General features: G+C 42.7%; 1 protein-coding gene across 1 annotated transcript in view; it reads left to right on the top strand.

The window, feature by feature from the left end:
• The window catches only part of GLG1 (golgi glycoprotein 1), an 81,500-nt gene extending 66,531 nt beyond the window's left edge, over positions 1-14,969 (top strand). Inside the window, exons 14-26 of the mRNA XM_027698285.1 lie at positions 309-371; positions 1,041-1,154; positions 1,557-1,645; positions 2,518-2,635; positions 3,638-3,730; positions 4,270-4,407; positions 5,723-5,846; positions 6,194-6,336; positions 6,574-6,675; positions 7,326-7,433; positions 8,038-8,158; positions 10,027-10,133; positions 10,613-14,969. Of these exons, the coding sequence (XP_027554086.1) occupies positions 309-371; positions 1,041-1,154; positions 1,557-1,645; positions 2,518-2,635; positions 3,638-3,730; positions 4,270-4,407; positions 5,723-5,846; positions 6,194-6,336; positions 6,574-6,675; positions 7,326-7,433; positions 8,038-8,158; positions 10,027-10,133; positions 10,613-10,780 (1,488 nt within the window). The 3' untranslated portion in view covers positions 10,781-14,969. The remainder of the gene's footprint in view (positions 1-308; positions 372-1,040; positions 1,155-1,556; positions 1,646-2,517; positions 2,636-3,637; positions 3,731-4,269; positions 4,408-5,722; positions 5,847-6,193; positions 6,337-6,573; positions 6,676-7,325; positions 7,434-8,037; positions 8,159-10,026; positions 10,134-10,612) is intronic.
• Positions 14,970-15,642: the final 673 nt, after the last annotated feature.

Raw genomic sequence — 15,642 nt, 5'->3', positions numbered from 1 at the left:
ACTTCTACCTGGGTGTAAGGTCATTTCTAGTGCTGTAGCACCCAGTTTGGAGGAGACTGGCTGAATTATCCAAGAAAGGAGTTTCTGTGGAGACCAGGCTCTTCCCTTAAGGTGGAAGGCTTGTCTTGCATTTGCCATATAACAGTGAACCATGGGATTTGCAGAACTGAAGGGTGAAGCTGTCTGGATTGCATTTTTCAAAACCCTGTAATGTGGGTTGAGTTTGAGTTTTTATCACAGGGTTTTTTTCACAGCCTTTTTTTCCTGTCCATTCACTGTGAAAACGAAATATTGCATGTTTTCTGCAGGACATCCAAATTGAAGCCTTGCTGATGAGAGCATGTGAGCCCATCATCCAGACATTCTGTCATGTGAGTACTCTGTGACAGTGTATCTTTGAGGAAAAAGCACTTTGTGGGAAAGATCAGAAGGTTTTAGTATTAGTTCTTGCTGCACTTCAAAAGTAAAATCAGAGATAATCAGTTTCAAAAGTCTTTAGTTTAAAAGTCACTCTGAAATAAAAATTCTTAGTTCCACCTAATCCTTCTGCTCTTGTCAGAGCCTTAGCATAAAAGCTAGAGTTTGAAGATGAAAATGGCCTTGTAATTGCAAAAATCACTCTTTACAGTGAGTTCAATACTAGACTCTTTTCCTTCTCCTTTACCTGCAGCCAGTGTGTGTAGCCACTCCACTGTGTGCAGCTGCTCAGCACTGCTGAAATAACTTCACTGATCTAGGATTGAGTAGTTAAATAGCAGTGAAGGCACCTAATTATAATATGTCATGTGAGCACTGAGTCTCTAGTATGTTCCCCTGAGTTGAAGTGTGCATGTTCCTGAGATGGTTCTTTTCTGAATTTTATAAATGCAGTTGTGTACTAGAGTTGTGTGGTGCAGCTCCAGGGTGCTCAGTCAGTAGCAAGCTCACCATAAAGAGTGGGACTGTAAGTTCTGTGTTTCCTGGTCACAGTTGTCTAAAGGAGCATAAGAACCTTGACTTGTAGGAGTAGCTCATTTTTAAACCTTCCATCTCTTTTTCAGGAGGTTGCAGATAACCAGATTGATTCTGGGGACCTGATGGAGTGTCTAATACAGAACAAACACCAGAAGGAAATGAATGAAAAATGTGCAATTGGAGTTACTCATTTCCAGCTGGTAAGCAATGCTTCCCTCTGTCAGTGGAAGCCTGTTCTGTTCTTTCAGGGGGTTGATTTATGAAACCCCTCCTTCTTTGAGATTGATTTCCCACTGTATTTAAAGAGCTCCTGTGAATTCAGACAGTTGTACTTGCATGCCTGATCATAAATGGTCACTTCTGGAGATGATTGATTTAACTTCAGGTTCTCCTTCCTCCCTGGCATATGGGAGACAGGGTCCCAACTTCTTCAGCAGTGCAGCATCCCCCCTTGCTCCCACATTAACAAGTTGTGAACAAAAGCATTTGCTGATTGTATGATTCAGCAAGTGTTCTTTTGGGCAACAGTTTTTGTTTCAGTTTGAGGGTATTTTTAATTCCAAGTGACCAAAGTTGTTTTTCTCCCCACTTCTCTCTTGCAGGTTCAAATGAAAGATTTTAGGTTCTCATACAAGTTTAAAATGGCTTGCAAGGAGGATGTGCTGAAACTTTGCCCCAACATCAAAAAAAAGTATGTATGCTGACCAAACAGCAATCTGATTGTATAAATATGTAATTAAGTTACAGGATATTTCATGAGAGGACAGAAAACACTGGACTTCCTTTAAAGGCTGATTGTTTTGTATGTGTTCCCTTAGTGACTGTGTTCTGCAGATGCTTAAGGCAGAGGCATTGCCTGCTTCTTCAAAATTTCCTGCTGGATACAAGCCTGTCCTCTTTATTGTTCTTGCTGTGAAAATAGCTAATTATTACAATTAGTGGATTGCATGTCCCAGAATGTTTTATATCCTTGCTAGATCCATCTTCTTATAAGAGGCAGACTGCTGTTGTTCCAGTTGCTGATCTGGGAAGGGAAGATATCCCACTTGTTTTAGCTGGTTTGTTCATTCAGTGTAAGGGGTTTTTTTAATGGCCTGCTGCAATGATGTAAGGCTGAATTACACACAAGGTCAGTCCTGTTTGTGGATAGCAAGACTATTTGCATTTTATGATATCAATGCCCTTCCTATGGTGTAAAAGGATTGCTTGCAATGCTGTGTAGGTATTCACCTTCATCTATTCCTGAGATTAAGCAAAGCTTTTCTAAAGTGCTGACGTGACTTAGGAGCCAAGGTCTTGCTGGGCAGAGGTGAGATGGGGTTTTGAATATATTCCTGTCTTTTGGTGTAGACTCCAATTAGATGGCATCAGATTTAGGGTTTAATTGTGGTCCAGTTGCTCTGCATAGAGCTGTACCCCAGCTATAAGTAAGCACAGATGCACAAGGACTTTATATTGTGTTTGGATTATTGCAGTCGGTTTCTCTGGTGTGGTGATCCAACACCAACCTTGGCTGGTTCAGTGAAGGGTGGATGAGTAAAAAAGCTGTTTTCTCTTCTGCAGGGTGGATGTAGTGATCTGTCTGAGCACAACTGTGCGCAATGACACTCTGCAGGATGCCAAGGAGCACAGGGTCTCCCTGAAGTGCCGCAAACAGCTGCGTGTTGAGGAGCTAGAGATGGTAAATATGCCTGAAACTCTTGTTCTCCCCTCTCTTCTAGTCAAGTTCTTCAGTTAAAGCTTCATGGTTTCCCCACTTTGGGGGGGAGGGGAAAGGAAGCTCATTTGTAAAAGGTATCTAATTTATTTTTTCCACTCTTCTTACAACACGAGGCTCAATTGCCCTTCACGGTGAAAGTAATGATTGTCTACTTTAGTGCCTTAAATACAGTCTCAGGAAGGCCAAGGCAAGCTAAATGGTCATTGGAATTTCAGCTAGAAGTGATTATGTTTAGTGTTAGATAGCAACGTGCTACACATGCTGATGTTCTTCAAGTCCTCTAGGAGAGAACAAAAGCTTCATTTTACGGGCTGAGGAAACAAGCACAGATGAAGCAACTCAACTCCAGCTGCTTCAAGTTGCTCAGTGGATAAATAGGAGTAGTGTTTGTTCTGGTAGGCAAAGCTGCCTCTCAGCTTCCTGCTGCAGTGCTTGCAGCAATAAACTCTTAAGGTCTTTGTCCAGTAGGTACTGTTTGAGTGTTAAAGCTTCACCTTAAGTAGGTCCATGTCAGAAGAGGCATCACTCTTGCCTTTGTATGGAAGAATTCAAATGCTGGGCATCACCAAAATCAGGAAACTTCAGTCACAGCCTCCAGATCACCTGCTAGATGGGTGGCTGTTAATATGTCCTTTGGCTTTCACATGGAAAGACTTCAGTTGTCTTGGAGGTTTGTAATGATACCCTTTTAGGAGAAGCAGTGGAAACAACTTACCAGCTCTAAAATTTGATTTAAATCTTTCCTTCAGCCTAAAAAGCTGACTGATCACTGCAGGGAATTGCAAAGTTGGTTTCCCACTAACATCACTTCTTGCACCCAAGACCCTTAAATTCAAAGAAACCGAATGCCTGCTGTGAGAGTGTCTTGCTTTTTGTGAGTAGAGGCCTCTCTAGTTAAGAGATTAACAAAGTATAGTAGCCTTGAGTCCTACTTAAAAGTTCATATTGTAATTTGTCCTGCAGACTGAGGATATCAGACTTGAACCAGAGCTGTACGAGGCTTGTAAAAGTGACATCAAGAATTACTGCCAGAACGTGCCCTATGGCAATGCTCAGGTAATGAACTTCATTAATAACTTACAATTTAATTTGTACTTTCATTTCAGAAAACTTTTGAAGAGCACTTTTGCCCCTGTAAGTGCAGCTTGAGATTTTCATTTTGATATCACTGAAATATTTTGGTAGTGCTTTGGAACGTTAATTTCTTTTTTGCCACTGGTGCACAAGCATTAATAGTGGGTGAATGCAAGGCTGCGAGCACTTCATTCTTCAGTTAGTGCTAATTTTAAGCTATTAGCAGCTGGTTACTGCAAGTGTTGCTGAAAGATTTCTTAGGCATAATGTCTGCAAGATGAGATTTGTGGTTTTGGAGTAAGTCCAGGAGACCCTCTTCATCTCATTAAATCTTTGTGAGAAAAGATGAGCTTAAGACAAGTCCTGGAAACAAGCACTGGTAATGACTTTGATAAAATCTAGGCATTGGGAACTTAACTGCCCAAATCAGGTGAAGGAAGGTGGTTAGGGGAACACCCAGCTGTGTGTGACAGAGCTGTGTCCCCAGGGTGTCCCTTATGGTTGCAATGCTGTGTTGGCAGATTATTGAATGCCTGAAAGAAATCAAGAAGCAGTTGAGCACAAGGTGCCACCAGAAGGTGTTTAAGCTGCAGGAGACGGAGATGATGGATCCAGAACTGGACTACACACTCATGAGAGTCTGCAAGCAGATGATCAAGGTAATGTCAGTGTTTATTTAAGAGGGTGAGGTTGGGATATAAGAGCTCTGTTGGCTTTGAGCTGCCCATAAAGGCTTGTTACAAGACTGCTGTGTTGTTTTAGAAGTATGATTGCTTTTTTTGCAGAGTAATCTGTTTCTTAACTCTGAATCAGGCTGAGGTTTCTTCAGGGCTCTTCTCTTTCAACTTCCTGATCAAAGCCTGTGCACTAATAAATTTGTCTACCCAACCACCAGCAGAATTGAGGAGGCAATCAGTGCTGAGGCTTCTAGTGCAGTTTTCATTCAGTCAGTTTGGATTTGGATTGGCTTTATGCAAAGGTGAAGAAATTATGATTACAGAGAAGTGTAAAATCTTCAGTTCACTGCTGACCTGGTGCACACAGACTTTCATCAAAGCAATAAAACGGGCAAAATTATGCAAAATTTAAAATTAGAAATGATAGTTGAAAGTGGTACCATGTGGAAAGCAGCAGTGAATGCTCATATAAGACACTCTTTCACAGTAGGAAAAATTGCAAGCCCTGAAACATTAGTATGTGTGGTCTTTGTGCAGTGCCCTTATTCCATATTTTGGCTGAAGAAGCACATCTTCAGAATTTTTTTCTCCAGTGCAGACTCATGCTTTTATACAAAGACCTGTGATCTCACCAAAGTAGTGAGGATTAGAAAACACAACAGCCTTATCTTACACCCACACAATTAGTTTCTAACAAAAGAAATTAGTGTCTTGGTATGAATTTTGGGTAAGCTCTGGTTCACTTTTGACTGTCTGACTTGGGGCAGGAGTGGGCACATTGGTATCAGTGAGCTCCTCTCTGCTTTGTCCTTCTATGTGGTCTTAGTTTGTCCTGAGCATTAATAATGAAGTCTTTACCTGTTGCTTTGTCCAGGCAGCATTGATACAGAACAGTAGTATGTGTATTGACTTAAAGATTGCTTTTTTTGTTTCTAAAATAAAGGGGAGCAAAAGTATTTGAGTATGAGGCCTAATTTGGTGGGTGTTTTTTTCCAAGTGTGCTGTATCTTAAGAACAGAAAATAAATAAAGGCAATTTGCTTTTGATACAGCCAACAGGAGGTGGTGCTTAGAAGTCAATCAGGACTGTACAGCTCAGTCTGTAAGCACAGACATTAATGCCCACAGTCAATTCAGAGACTGTTCTTTGCAGTAGGTGTTGGGGATGGGGACTGTATGCACCTCTGCATTGGCCACGTGGTTATTCTCTTCCATGAGTTGGAAGCTGCTTGTTGGGTTTGGGTTTTGCTTTTTCAAGTGCTTAGTGATGAAACTTGTTTTTTGGTTTTTTTCGGTAGCGGTTTTGTCCAGAGGCAGACTCCAAAAATATGCTCCAGTGTTTGAAACAAAACAAGAACAGTGAAGTGATGGATCCTAAATGCAAGCAGATGATTACCAAGCGCCAGATCACACAGAACACAGGTATCTTCTTCTGAAAGGAACTTCACTTGCTTGTCTGAGCTGTTCAGTGATTTGCATGGCTGGAAGAATATCAGTTTTGTTTTATTCTTCATGGTTTTCAGTGCACACTCTGATCTCAGTCAAGTTCTTGAGGGTCAGCATGTGTTTTTGAACCCTCTTTATTCCTGAAGCTCTTACCTCATAAGTTGAAATTCTGTTGTGAAGAAATACTGTTTTCCCCCAAAATTAAGTTCCTTGGTGGTACAATGACATCTAGGAAATTTCTGTGCAGTCTCTTTGGGAGTGTTGTGTTCTGCAGCCTGAAGAGATGTGTGCTCTAATGAAGTTCTGTCACCTTTCCCACTTAGATTACCGCTTAAACCCCGTGCTCAGGAAGGCGTGCAAAGCAGACATACCAAAATTCTGCCAAAATATCCTGAACAGGGCCAAGGATGATACAGAGTTGGAAGGGCAAGTCATCTCATGCCTGAAGTTGAAATATGCAGACCAGGTGAGTAGAGCTGGTGCAGGCAAATGAGAGACTGTGCAGGACCGTGGTGAGCAACAGTCACTGAACAACAAATCAAACTTGGGCTCGTGGTGTGTTCAGTGTTTGTGACAGGCTGTACGTAAATGAGGGTTTTATGTTCCTATGCAAGTATTAGAGAATACAGAGGTTAAAATACAAGGTGATTGATTAGGAAAATGAAGGTCATTGAGTGAGTTAATGACTTTCTCCTCTTCACAGCGTCTCTCTCCTGACTGCGAGGACCAAATTCGGGTCATAATCCAGGAATCAGCCCTTGATTATCGGCTGGATCCCCAGCTTCAGATGCACTGTTCTGATGAGGTAGGAGAAGTAGCTCCAGAGCTACTTTCTCAGGATGAAAACTCCCTTCATGTAACAGATTTTTGTCTCTGAAAACAAGAAGCTTCCCCAATAATTAAATTTTTAAAAAATCCCTTTGAGCTGCCTCTAGCTGGTCAGATTCTCTGCTTGTGACTTTTGCCCAGTGTGCAGGAATTGCAGTTTCCTGTGCAGTGCTAATATGAAGTTAATTTTTTTATCTGGGATCTCATCAGTACTTGTGACTATGGAAAAATACTGCTTTCCTGTTGTCAAAAAAAAAGTCTGTTAGTTCTCTGGTCTTGTCAGCCTTAACTGGAATACATTCAGGTTTTTGGGTTTTCACTTTTGATGACAGAGTTGGTCATGCTTCAAGTGTTACTTATTTCATACTTTCACATTCTTTCCATGCTGTTTTCCTCTCTGCCCTCCTCCTCAGTACAGCAGTATTGACTTCTTGCTGCTGGGTTTAAAGGGTATGCATATTGCATGAGCCAGGCTGCATTTGGCTCTGGGGATTTGGGGGGCAAGGAGTCTCATCATGTATTCTCTAGCTGTGCCCTGTGATGAACTAATGTATTGAGATATAAATGTGCTAAAAGGCAGAATGATTGTTGTGAACTACTTATGTTAAAACACCTTTTTCAAAATAGATTTCCAGCTTGTGTGCAGAAGAAGCAGCAGCTCAGGAGCAGACGGGGCAGGTGGAAGAATGTCTGAAAGTGAATCTGCTGAAAATAAAAACTGAAATGTGCAAGAAGGTAAAGGAAATAAATTGGATGTGCTCTAAAAGGCATCCCATCCCTGCAGAAGTCTGTGATTTTTCCAGATCACAGCCTAGGTCATGTTGTAGCTATTATGAGGCCAGAGCTCTGAAGTTTCCCTACACATCTCGGTTCTGGCCTGCAGTGATTCAATTCAGTTTCAATTTTGCCAGTCAAAATTGTGTCGACAGTGCCTCCTCTGCAATTCCAGGTTTGAATTCTTCCTTGACTGTGGTTGCCAAAGTTTCTTGTTACTCATCTGTGTCCTGGTGCTGTCTCCATTGCAGGCTGCCTGGGTGCTGGGCATGGCTGTCTGAATCACCCGTGGCTGATTTCAGTTCTAACTGAAGGAACCCTGGCATATTGTCTTTGTATTTTAGATTAATATGAGTATTTTAATGAACATAACTACTGTAAATGTTACAGACCAGGACACTTACTTAAGCCTAAACTAGCATTCATAGCCTCATCCATGGACAGTGGTGGATTTTCTCATGATCCTGGATTTTAAAAGTTGGAACACCTTTCAGAAATATTGAGCAGCGTGAGTTTTGTTCTCTCTCCTTTTTCTGAGGTGTACTTGTGATTTCCTCCTCCCCAGGAAGTGCTCAACATGCTGAAGGAAAGCAAAGCAGATATATTTGTTGACCCAGTGCTCCACACAGCCTGTGCCCTGGACATCAAACACCACTGTGCTGCCATTCCACCGGGGAGAGGACGCCGTAAGTGCTTGTGCTGTACCTCTGTAACCTCTCAGTCCTGAAATACTTAACCTGCATTTTCTTCCCAGTGTAGTCTTAAGAACAGGATATTTCCACCAGTCATTTGTGGGCAACAGGATGGAACAGCAGCAGAGGTGGTAGATGGATGGGTATCAGGAAGTCCTTCCTTGTGTCCAAGGCAGGACCTGTTTATTCCTCAGTCCTGATATAAAATACCTTTGCAGCCTTATCTGCAGATTAAATGAGTATATTTCTGTGCCATCATTCATATGATTGCTGGCAATAGTGTGTGATACCAGATCCATAAACCTTCTATAAAATCCCTCCTCAGTTAAATCCCGTTGAGAATGAGCTCTTAATACACATGGACTCATTTTTCAGTGAGGTTTATCTCCCACCTTGTATCAAGCTTCACACAAGATACAGCTCCCAACCTTACTTATGACAATGTTCTATCAGACTGTACCAAAAGCTTTCCTAGAACTATGCTGCTTTTCATAGAGCAGCAAGTTGGTTTGGTTTCACAAGAGTCATTCTTACCTAATCCTCTTGATCCTTCTTTCTTTGTGTCAGTCTTTGTCCATGGTTGGCTTCTTTGTTTCAGTATTTAAAATTAAACTGAAGTACTTTAATTTTTTTCTTCTCTGCTTAAACATACCAGTTTTTTCTTTTCCAACATTGCAGAGGGTAGGTAATCATGACTTGACTTTCTGAGTTCACGTAGGAGCTAAAAGCTTTGAGACTTCATCAGCTGTTCCAGGTCCTCTGAGTTCAGCAAGCTCGGACCACTTGAAATATAGTACAAATAAGTATTTCCTAACACTTTCTTTCCTGTTTGAGTCAAGCTCTTGCACTCTGTTACTGCTGTTATGTTAGCTGCCATAGTATGTATGGCTGTTTAAGGAAAGCTTAGTGGGGAAAATAGTTCTGAACTTTCCCACCTTTCTGAGTTTATCTGGCATTAAAAATAGCAGCCAAGTATTTTCCTGATCATTATCTTTTGTGCTGGTTACTGAATGCCTTTTTGAAATTCTGGATATCCTTTGTTTATTCCTGCTTTGTCATAATTCTTTTGATGTGTGTTCTGATGTGTTTGCACTGAAGGTCTGCAGGAGTCTGTAGCTTAGAGAGGGCTCTGCCTGCGAGTGCTTGAACTGACAATTGTGTATTATAAGTCTGGAGTTGGCTTAAAGTTTGCTGCCTGTTTGCTATGAACTAAATAACTCTTCGCTGCAAAGCAGAAAGCATCCAGTTAGGGATTAGTCAAGTATGGTAGCATGAGTATAAAATACAAAATTTGATGTCAGTGTCTCATATGAGCATATAAAAGAGCTCATGAGTTGGCCGGGCCGCTCCATAGGCACCAGAACACTGTGATCCCACTTCCTTTTCACAGCACTGTGTGAAAACTCAGGAAGTTAAACAGTTCAGAATATTTTGTTGATCAAAAGAAGCTCCTAACAAGCCTAAGGAGATAAGACTGTGTTTTTTCCTGAGCTGAATTTGATCTTAGCTCTGTCTAAAGGGTAGTGGCATGGAATTTAGAGTGTACAGCTCATTGAAGGTGCAAATTTAGCAGACTTCCAGAAATCTCATGTAAATCACATGAATTATATATTGTATATGTGCTGTAATTTCTTTTTGTAAGTCTATACTCCTTGCACCTCCAAATGCAATATTGCTCATGAATCTTGGTGCCATTGCCAGCCTCAGGGGTGCAGGGGTTTGTTTATATTCTGCCCAGCTGGCTGGTCTGTTCTGAAAGCCGTGTAACCAGCAGCCTTCAGGAGAATGGAAGTGCCCCTTTCCACAGCACATTGTTGAAGCTGCTGTTTCTATTTTGTAACACCATCTTCTGCACATTACAGAAATGTCATGCTTAATGGAAGCTCTGGAAGATAAGCGTGTGAGGTTGCAGCCTGAATGCAAGAAACGCCTTAATGATCGTATTGAAATGTGGAGCTATGCTGCAAAGGTGAATATGTATAAGATTTCCTTTTTTTTTTATGCATTAGATCTCTCAGTTGCAAGCTGTTTATGAAAAACTTCAACTGTAATGAAATTCTTGTTTCTGAATGAAGTTCAGTATTTTGACTTTGGTCTAGAAGAACTGAAAACAGGTCTTCTTTTTTTGAACTTAGATCTTACTCTCTTGTGTCTGCATCTCCAACAATGCAGAATTAAGCTGTCTCTTGTGCATATAGGGCTTAGTCTCCTAACTAAGAAGGTTTGGGGCTGTGAAATAGGGGCAGCAGAACTTCCTGTTATAAAGGTGCCTCCTGAGCAGCGATTCCTTCAGATGAATCATTGCAGGGCCTGCTTGTTTCTGCTTCAGGCCAAGTCTGACGACAACAGGAGGCAGGAGCAGTACCAGAGACTAAAGCTGATAAATGCCACGGCTGAGGGCTGCATGGAAAGCACAGCTTGGCTCATTTGTTCCCTTTTCACCTCCAGGTTGCCCCAGCAGAAGGCTTTTCTGACCTTGCCATGCAAGTTATGACCTCTCCATCCAAGAATTACATACTGTCTGTGATCACAGTTGGCATCTGTATACTCTTCCTCATCGGCCTCATGTGTGGACGCATCACCAAGCGGGTGACAAGAGAGCTCAAGGACAGGTAGAGCCTGGATTTCCTGCTGAAGAAATGCCTGCCCAGTGCCCAGTTTTGTACAGCCCTCCTCTGTATAGTCTACCCACCCCCTCTTGTGAGAGGAGAATAAAAAAAAAAAAAAAAAAAAATTAGAACAGCAGCAGGTGTTGGCTCAGTTTTCCCATCCTGGATCTCATCCACAGCATCTTCATCCTATGAAAGTTTGTGTGCAACATTGGCAGCCCAGCCAGCAGCTTTTGTTACCCCTTTGTTAGCAGACTCTCGTTTACCTGCCTGTAGACAAGTCTCTGTTGTACTGTTGGAACTGCCTTCACTCTCCAAACCAGACTGATATGACCTGCAGCTCAAGCAGTTTTTAAGTAAATTTTTAAAGACAGACATATATCTGCATACCGACTATATGATTTAGGTAATGGTTCATATTGAAATCTAGTCATCCTCTGTGGCTGGGTGAAATTGAGGCAGGAAATTAAAGGGTAAATTGCATCTTACACCACAGTTGGCCTTGTTTTGGACATCTTGCTCGTCTGTGTAAAGCATCTTCAGAGCATAGTCTTGGACAACCTAAGGACACCAGTCACTGGTGTCATCTCCTAGTGAATATCCTGCTTTTGTGACTGTGGATTTTTTTTGGCTGAAAAGATGTCCTCCCTTTCTTCCTCTGCTGCTCGCCAGATAGAATAAAATACTGACCAGGATCGAATACTCATGTGAGCTGTACAACTATTTCAGTAGGTTAAAGACACGGTGTAGGCATGAGGCGCGTAGACCGTCAGTAGTGAACAGTGCCACTGTCAGTGGGCAGGAAGTGCCCTGATCAGTTACTCGGTCAACTTTTTTGTTATGCAGTAAAATTCTAACCCTCCTTTTATTTTACCTCACTGCTGCCAAGCTGTTCCCCTTCCAAATTAACTGTCTGTAGAGGGTGTTGACACACTGGCAGTGCCGTGCTCTGTCAGCGATGCAGAAAATGACTGAATGCTCAATGTGCTCTGTCTGTGTAACAATTACTTGTGGGTTATCACAGTGGTTTGTAACCACAATTTGGGTCTCAATGGTTTGAGTGGCATAGTCTGAACCACGCTGAAGGGTCGTTTTTGTTTCCACAACTACAATTGACAGTGATAGCAACTGGCGTTTCCTGGGATGTAGGACACAGGTGCCAGTCCAGAAGGCCAAGCAGGAGCGGATGGCAGGATGATAGTGTTGTGTGAAAGGCAGAAATGTCTGGATCTTTAAGGGAAGTAGCTTTCACGTAGTTACCATCAACATGAGAGCCCAAAGAAGGTGTTTTAGAAAAGCTGCAACAGTAGCTGTGACCTCTTCTTACCTTCGTCTTTGTTCCTCAAGTAAAAGGAGGTGTGGAGGTCACAAAACTCATGCTTTGACTGAAACATGGAATGTGTTGCTGAAATCTAGAAGAGTGCACAAAAGTCCATGTGTACAGTAGGATATATTTTATTCACCTTTTAGATGTGCTCACCTGTGTGTGCTGCAGTAAAAACTTTATTTTCCCACCTAGCACGCTGCTAGGTAAGACCTGACATTTCCAGTTCTCCTCATCGTTCTCTAGAAGAACAGTGGAGGTGGTTTTGGGACACTTTAAAGTGTGGACCAGCTGATTCTGATGATGCTGAATGTACAGAATAGCATATACAAAATACTGTGAGCATTTGCTGCAACTGAAGCTTTTTGCAAATGTACCTTCATCCCGTTCTGAGGATGGGCAGCAAACTGTTAGTGGTATGGTTTTAGACTTACTGTGCTAGTGAGTCTTTCACAAACACTCCTGGTTTTGTAGCAAAGTACTACAAACACAAGGAAGCAGCAGCAGAAGTCTGAGTGAAGAAGGTTCGGTGGGGAGTCAGTACATGGTAGGATTGCTGTTAAGTGGTTGGGTAGAACAGAACTTAAGCCTGAATTCCTTCTCTTGCCCCTCTTCCCTGGTACTAACGGAGCTTGACAGGCCCTCTGTCAGCATGAAGTGGAGCAGAAGAGGAACAGTTAATCGGGTCTCTTGAGGTAGCACAGGTGTGTAAAACCACAAATGTTAGTTTGGCAATTAGAAGTGTTGTTGTTTCACTTGACTGAGCACTGAAATGACTGCTCTAGAGATGGGTGTGTTCACAGAGCTCCCGGCAAGGGAAGTGGGATCTAGGTGCAGCCTTGCTTGCTGGCACAAGTCCTGTTTCTACATAATGTCTATCAGGGCATAATTAAATTGCCATTGGAGGGCTTTTTTTAAACTGTTGTGACTTTTCGAGAAGGCATTTTGTAACCTGATTAGCTTGAGAAGCCTAATTAGATGGTTTATTGTCTAGAAATAGCATCTTCCACTAAAGTCCAAAAGACATTGCAGTGAAAATTGTAGGTTTGTAGCCATAGTTCTGAATGTAAACCCTGTTCAGCTCTGAAGGTGACTTTCTTTACTTTCAGATATAAGGCTTTCTTGGTTTTTTTTCTTTTTAATGTGGAGAAGGTTAAAGTGAGGGTGCCTGGAGCACTGCATTAGGAGTCTGTGCTCTGTGGTGGTGTTTTCTGCCTGTGTCTGTGCTTGGTGGTGTTTCTGCAGGCTAACCTGGGAGTTTGGCTTCAGTGGGAGTGTGCTGGGAGGTGTCAGAGGTATGTGGCTGGAGGCCCTTGGAAACAAAGGTAGGATACCAAATAAACCCTTTGTCACTGTAAAGACACAGACCCACCTTTTAAAAGGTGGCACTGTCAAAGGGTCCTGGCCATTTTATCATTTGAACATGTTATCTTTTCATGTTTTAGAATGGGGTCTCTTACTTGTGCTAATGACCAAATTTGCTTTTTCCTTGACTAAAAATCTACCAGTCCCAGTCTTGAAACATTCTCCTCCTTTTCACGCATACCTAAAAATCCAGAGGTTTTGCAAGCACAGAAACCCACAGGAGTGCTCTTCCAAAAATAACCCTGGTTGTGCTGTTGCCAGCACATCATCTTGCCTGCAGGTAACCATTTTCCACTGCAGGGAAAGAAAAAATCAAAGAAGCACAGAAGGATGGGGTTGGAAGGAACTTAAAGCTCATTTCATTCCAACCCCCTGCCACAGACAGGGACACCTTCCACACTAGACCAGGTTACCCAGAGCCACATCCAGCCCACAACACAATCTGTGCCAGTGCCTCACCACCCTTACAGGAAGGTGTGAGAAATGGTTGTAAGAAACACTGCTGTTGCCTTGAACTTGAGAAAGCCTTTGTAACTTCTCTGGTGTAACAGAGAGTGTTAGAAATAGCCTCAGTCAGCCAAAAGAAGCGTGTTAGTGTGGGACAACCTGGGGTGCTCCTTCCTCTTCATGACCCTCGCTTCTCGCTGGAGAAATCTGCCTTCCACTGAGTGCAGTTTAGGAGATGGTTGGTGGTTAGTTTTTTTTTTCTCCTCATCATCATGAAACCTTCTCTAGGAGAGCTTATTCTAGACTTGGTGATGCTGTTGCTCAGGGTGTGGATGGAAGGGCTGGATGACTGGGATCTAGCAAGGCATGCACCTCTCCATTTGCTCCTAGCACTGCAAGGGTTAACAAACTACGTTTCCTAAATGACGGCAAATGCACGTGTCAGGAACTGTGCCTGATGTGCTCCTCGTTACTTCACTCCTGCTAGCCTGTTACTGTTTATTCCTGTTCATAGTAATAAGCTTATTTATTGTTTACCTAGTCCTTAACTAATCAGGTCCTTTGGTGAGTTTCAACTTGGGATTCTCCTGCCTCGCTTTTGTCACCAGGCTGCTGCAGTAACTCACCTGGATAGGAACAAAACTCATGGTACTTGAAGTACTGTCCAGCAGGTTGGGATGAGTATTTGTATGTCTGTGTCACTGTAAAGGGCTGGAAAGGCCCTAGTGAAGGTCAAATAATTCCGTAGCAAAATGTTAGGATTTCCTCCAGAATCTGATGCTTAAATCCAGGGGATGTGATCAGTCTTGCTCTGAAAGAATCCACAGTAAGCTCACTGTATGAAAAATAATGGAGAGGTGAATGTCTCAAGTACAGAAACTAACTGCAGGTGGGTACAGAGGGAAGAAATGCGACAAGCCAGAGGGATCACTCGAATCCCATAATGTTGTAGAGGAATTGTGTTCAATTTGGATGGCAAATTCTGTTAAAACACAAGCTTTTTATTTAGTCAAAGAAGATTGTAGGGTTGTTTATTTTTACTTTATCAGTCTTGTTTGGGAAAAAAAAAAGAAGGTAGTTTTGAGGTGTATGTGAGTGTACAAGTATGGTATGAAACCAGAACATTTCATCTAGCACTTCTGTCCCTATTTGAAGTACAGCTCTGTGGACTCAAACAGCTGTAGTGTGGGTTTGTGTAAGAGCACGTAGTTGATTCTGGGGTTCAAGTCCTCCAGGCAGTTCCCAGGTGCTCATGTTTGCACAGTCTCCCCGTTTGGGAGCCAAACATGCCATTTTGCTTCCACAGATCAGTCATGGTTAGAGGGGACCCAAGTCACACATGTGACAGAATTCAGCTGGCACCACTGTTTGTGCTGTGCTGGTGGAATTCTGCATCCACTCCATTGAGTTCCTGAACACTGCCTGTATGGGACAGGGAGGAGTAACATCACTGCTCTTCACCGGTCAGAGGCAGATTTCCTCCTTCCACAACACCCAAATTTGATTCTATAGCTGACTGAATTCACCCTTCCAGGGTGAATTGCTGGAAATCTCACACCACTGTCCCCTCTGTTGACTGAGTTAGAGGTGTTGGCGTAGCTCTCGCCTTGGGAAATACTGATCTAGGAGAAAAGGGAAAGGTGTGACTGCGGCCCGTGGGCACTGGTGCCGAGTGGAGGATCGGGAGCTGTACCGTGTGTGTTGGACTGGGCACGTGCCGGTGTTGGGGGTGA

Source organism: Neopelma chrysocephalum, unplaced genomic scaffold (genome assembly GCF_003984885.1).
Source record: "Neopelma chrysocephalum unplaced genomic scaffold, ASM398488v2 Primary Assembly neopelma1_125, whole genome shotgun sequence".
NCBI classification, from domain to species: Eukaryota; Metazoa; Chordata; class Aves; order Passeriformes; family Pipridae; genus Neopelma; species Neopelma chrysocephalum.
Note: the sequence above shows the minus strand (reverse complement) of the source record. Positions and strands in the feature narration are given on the sequence as shown.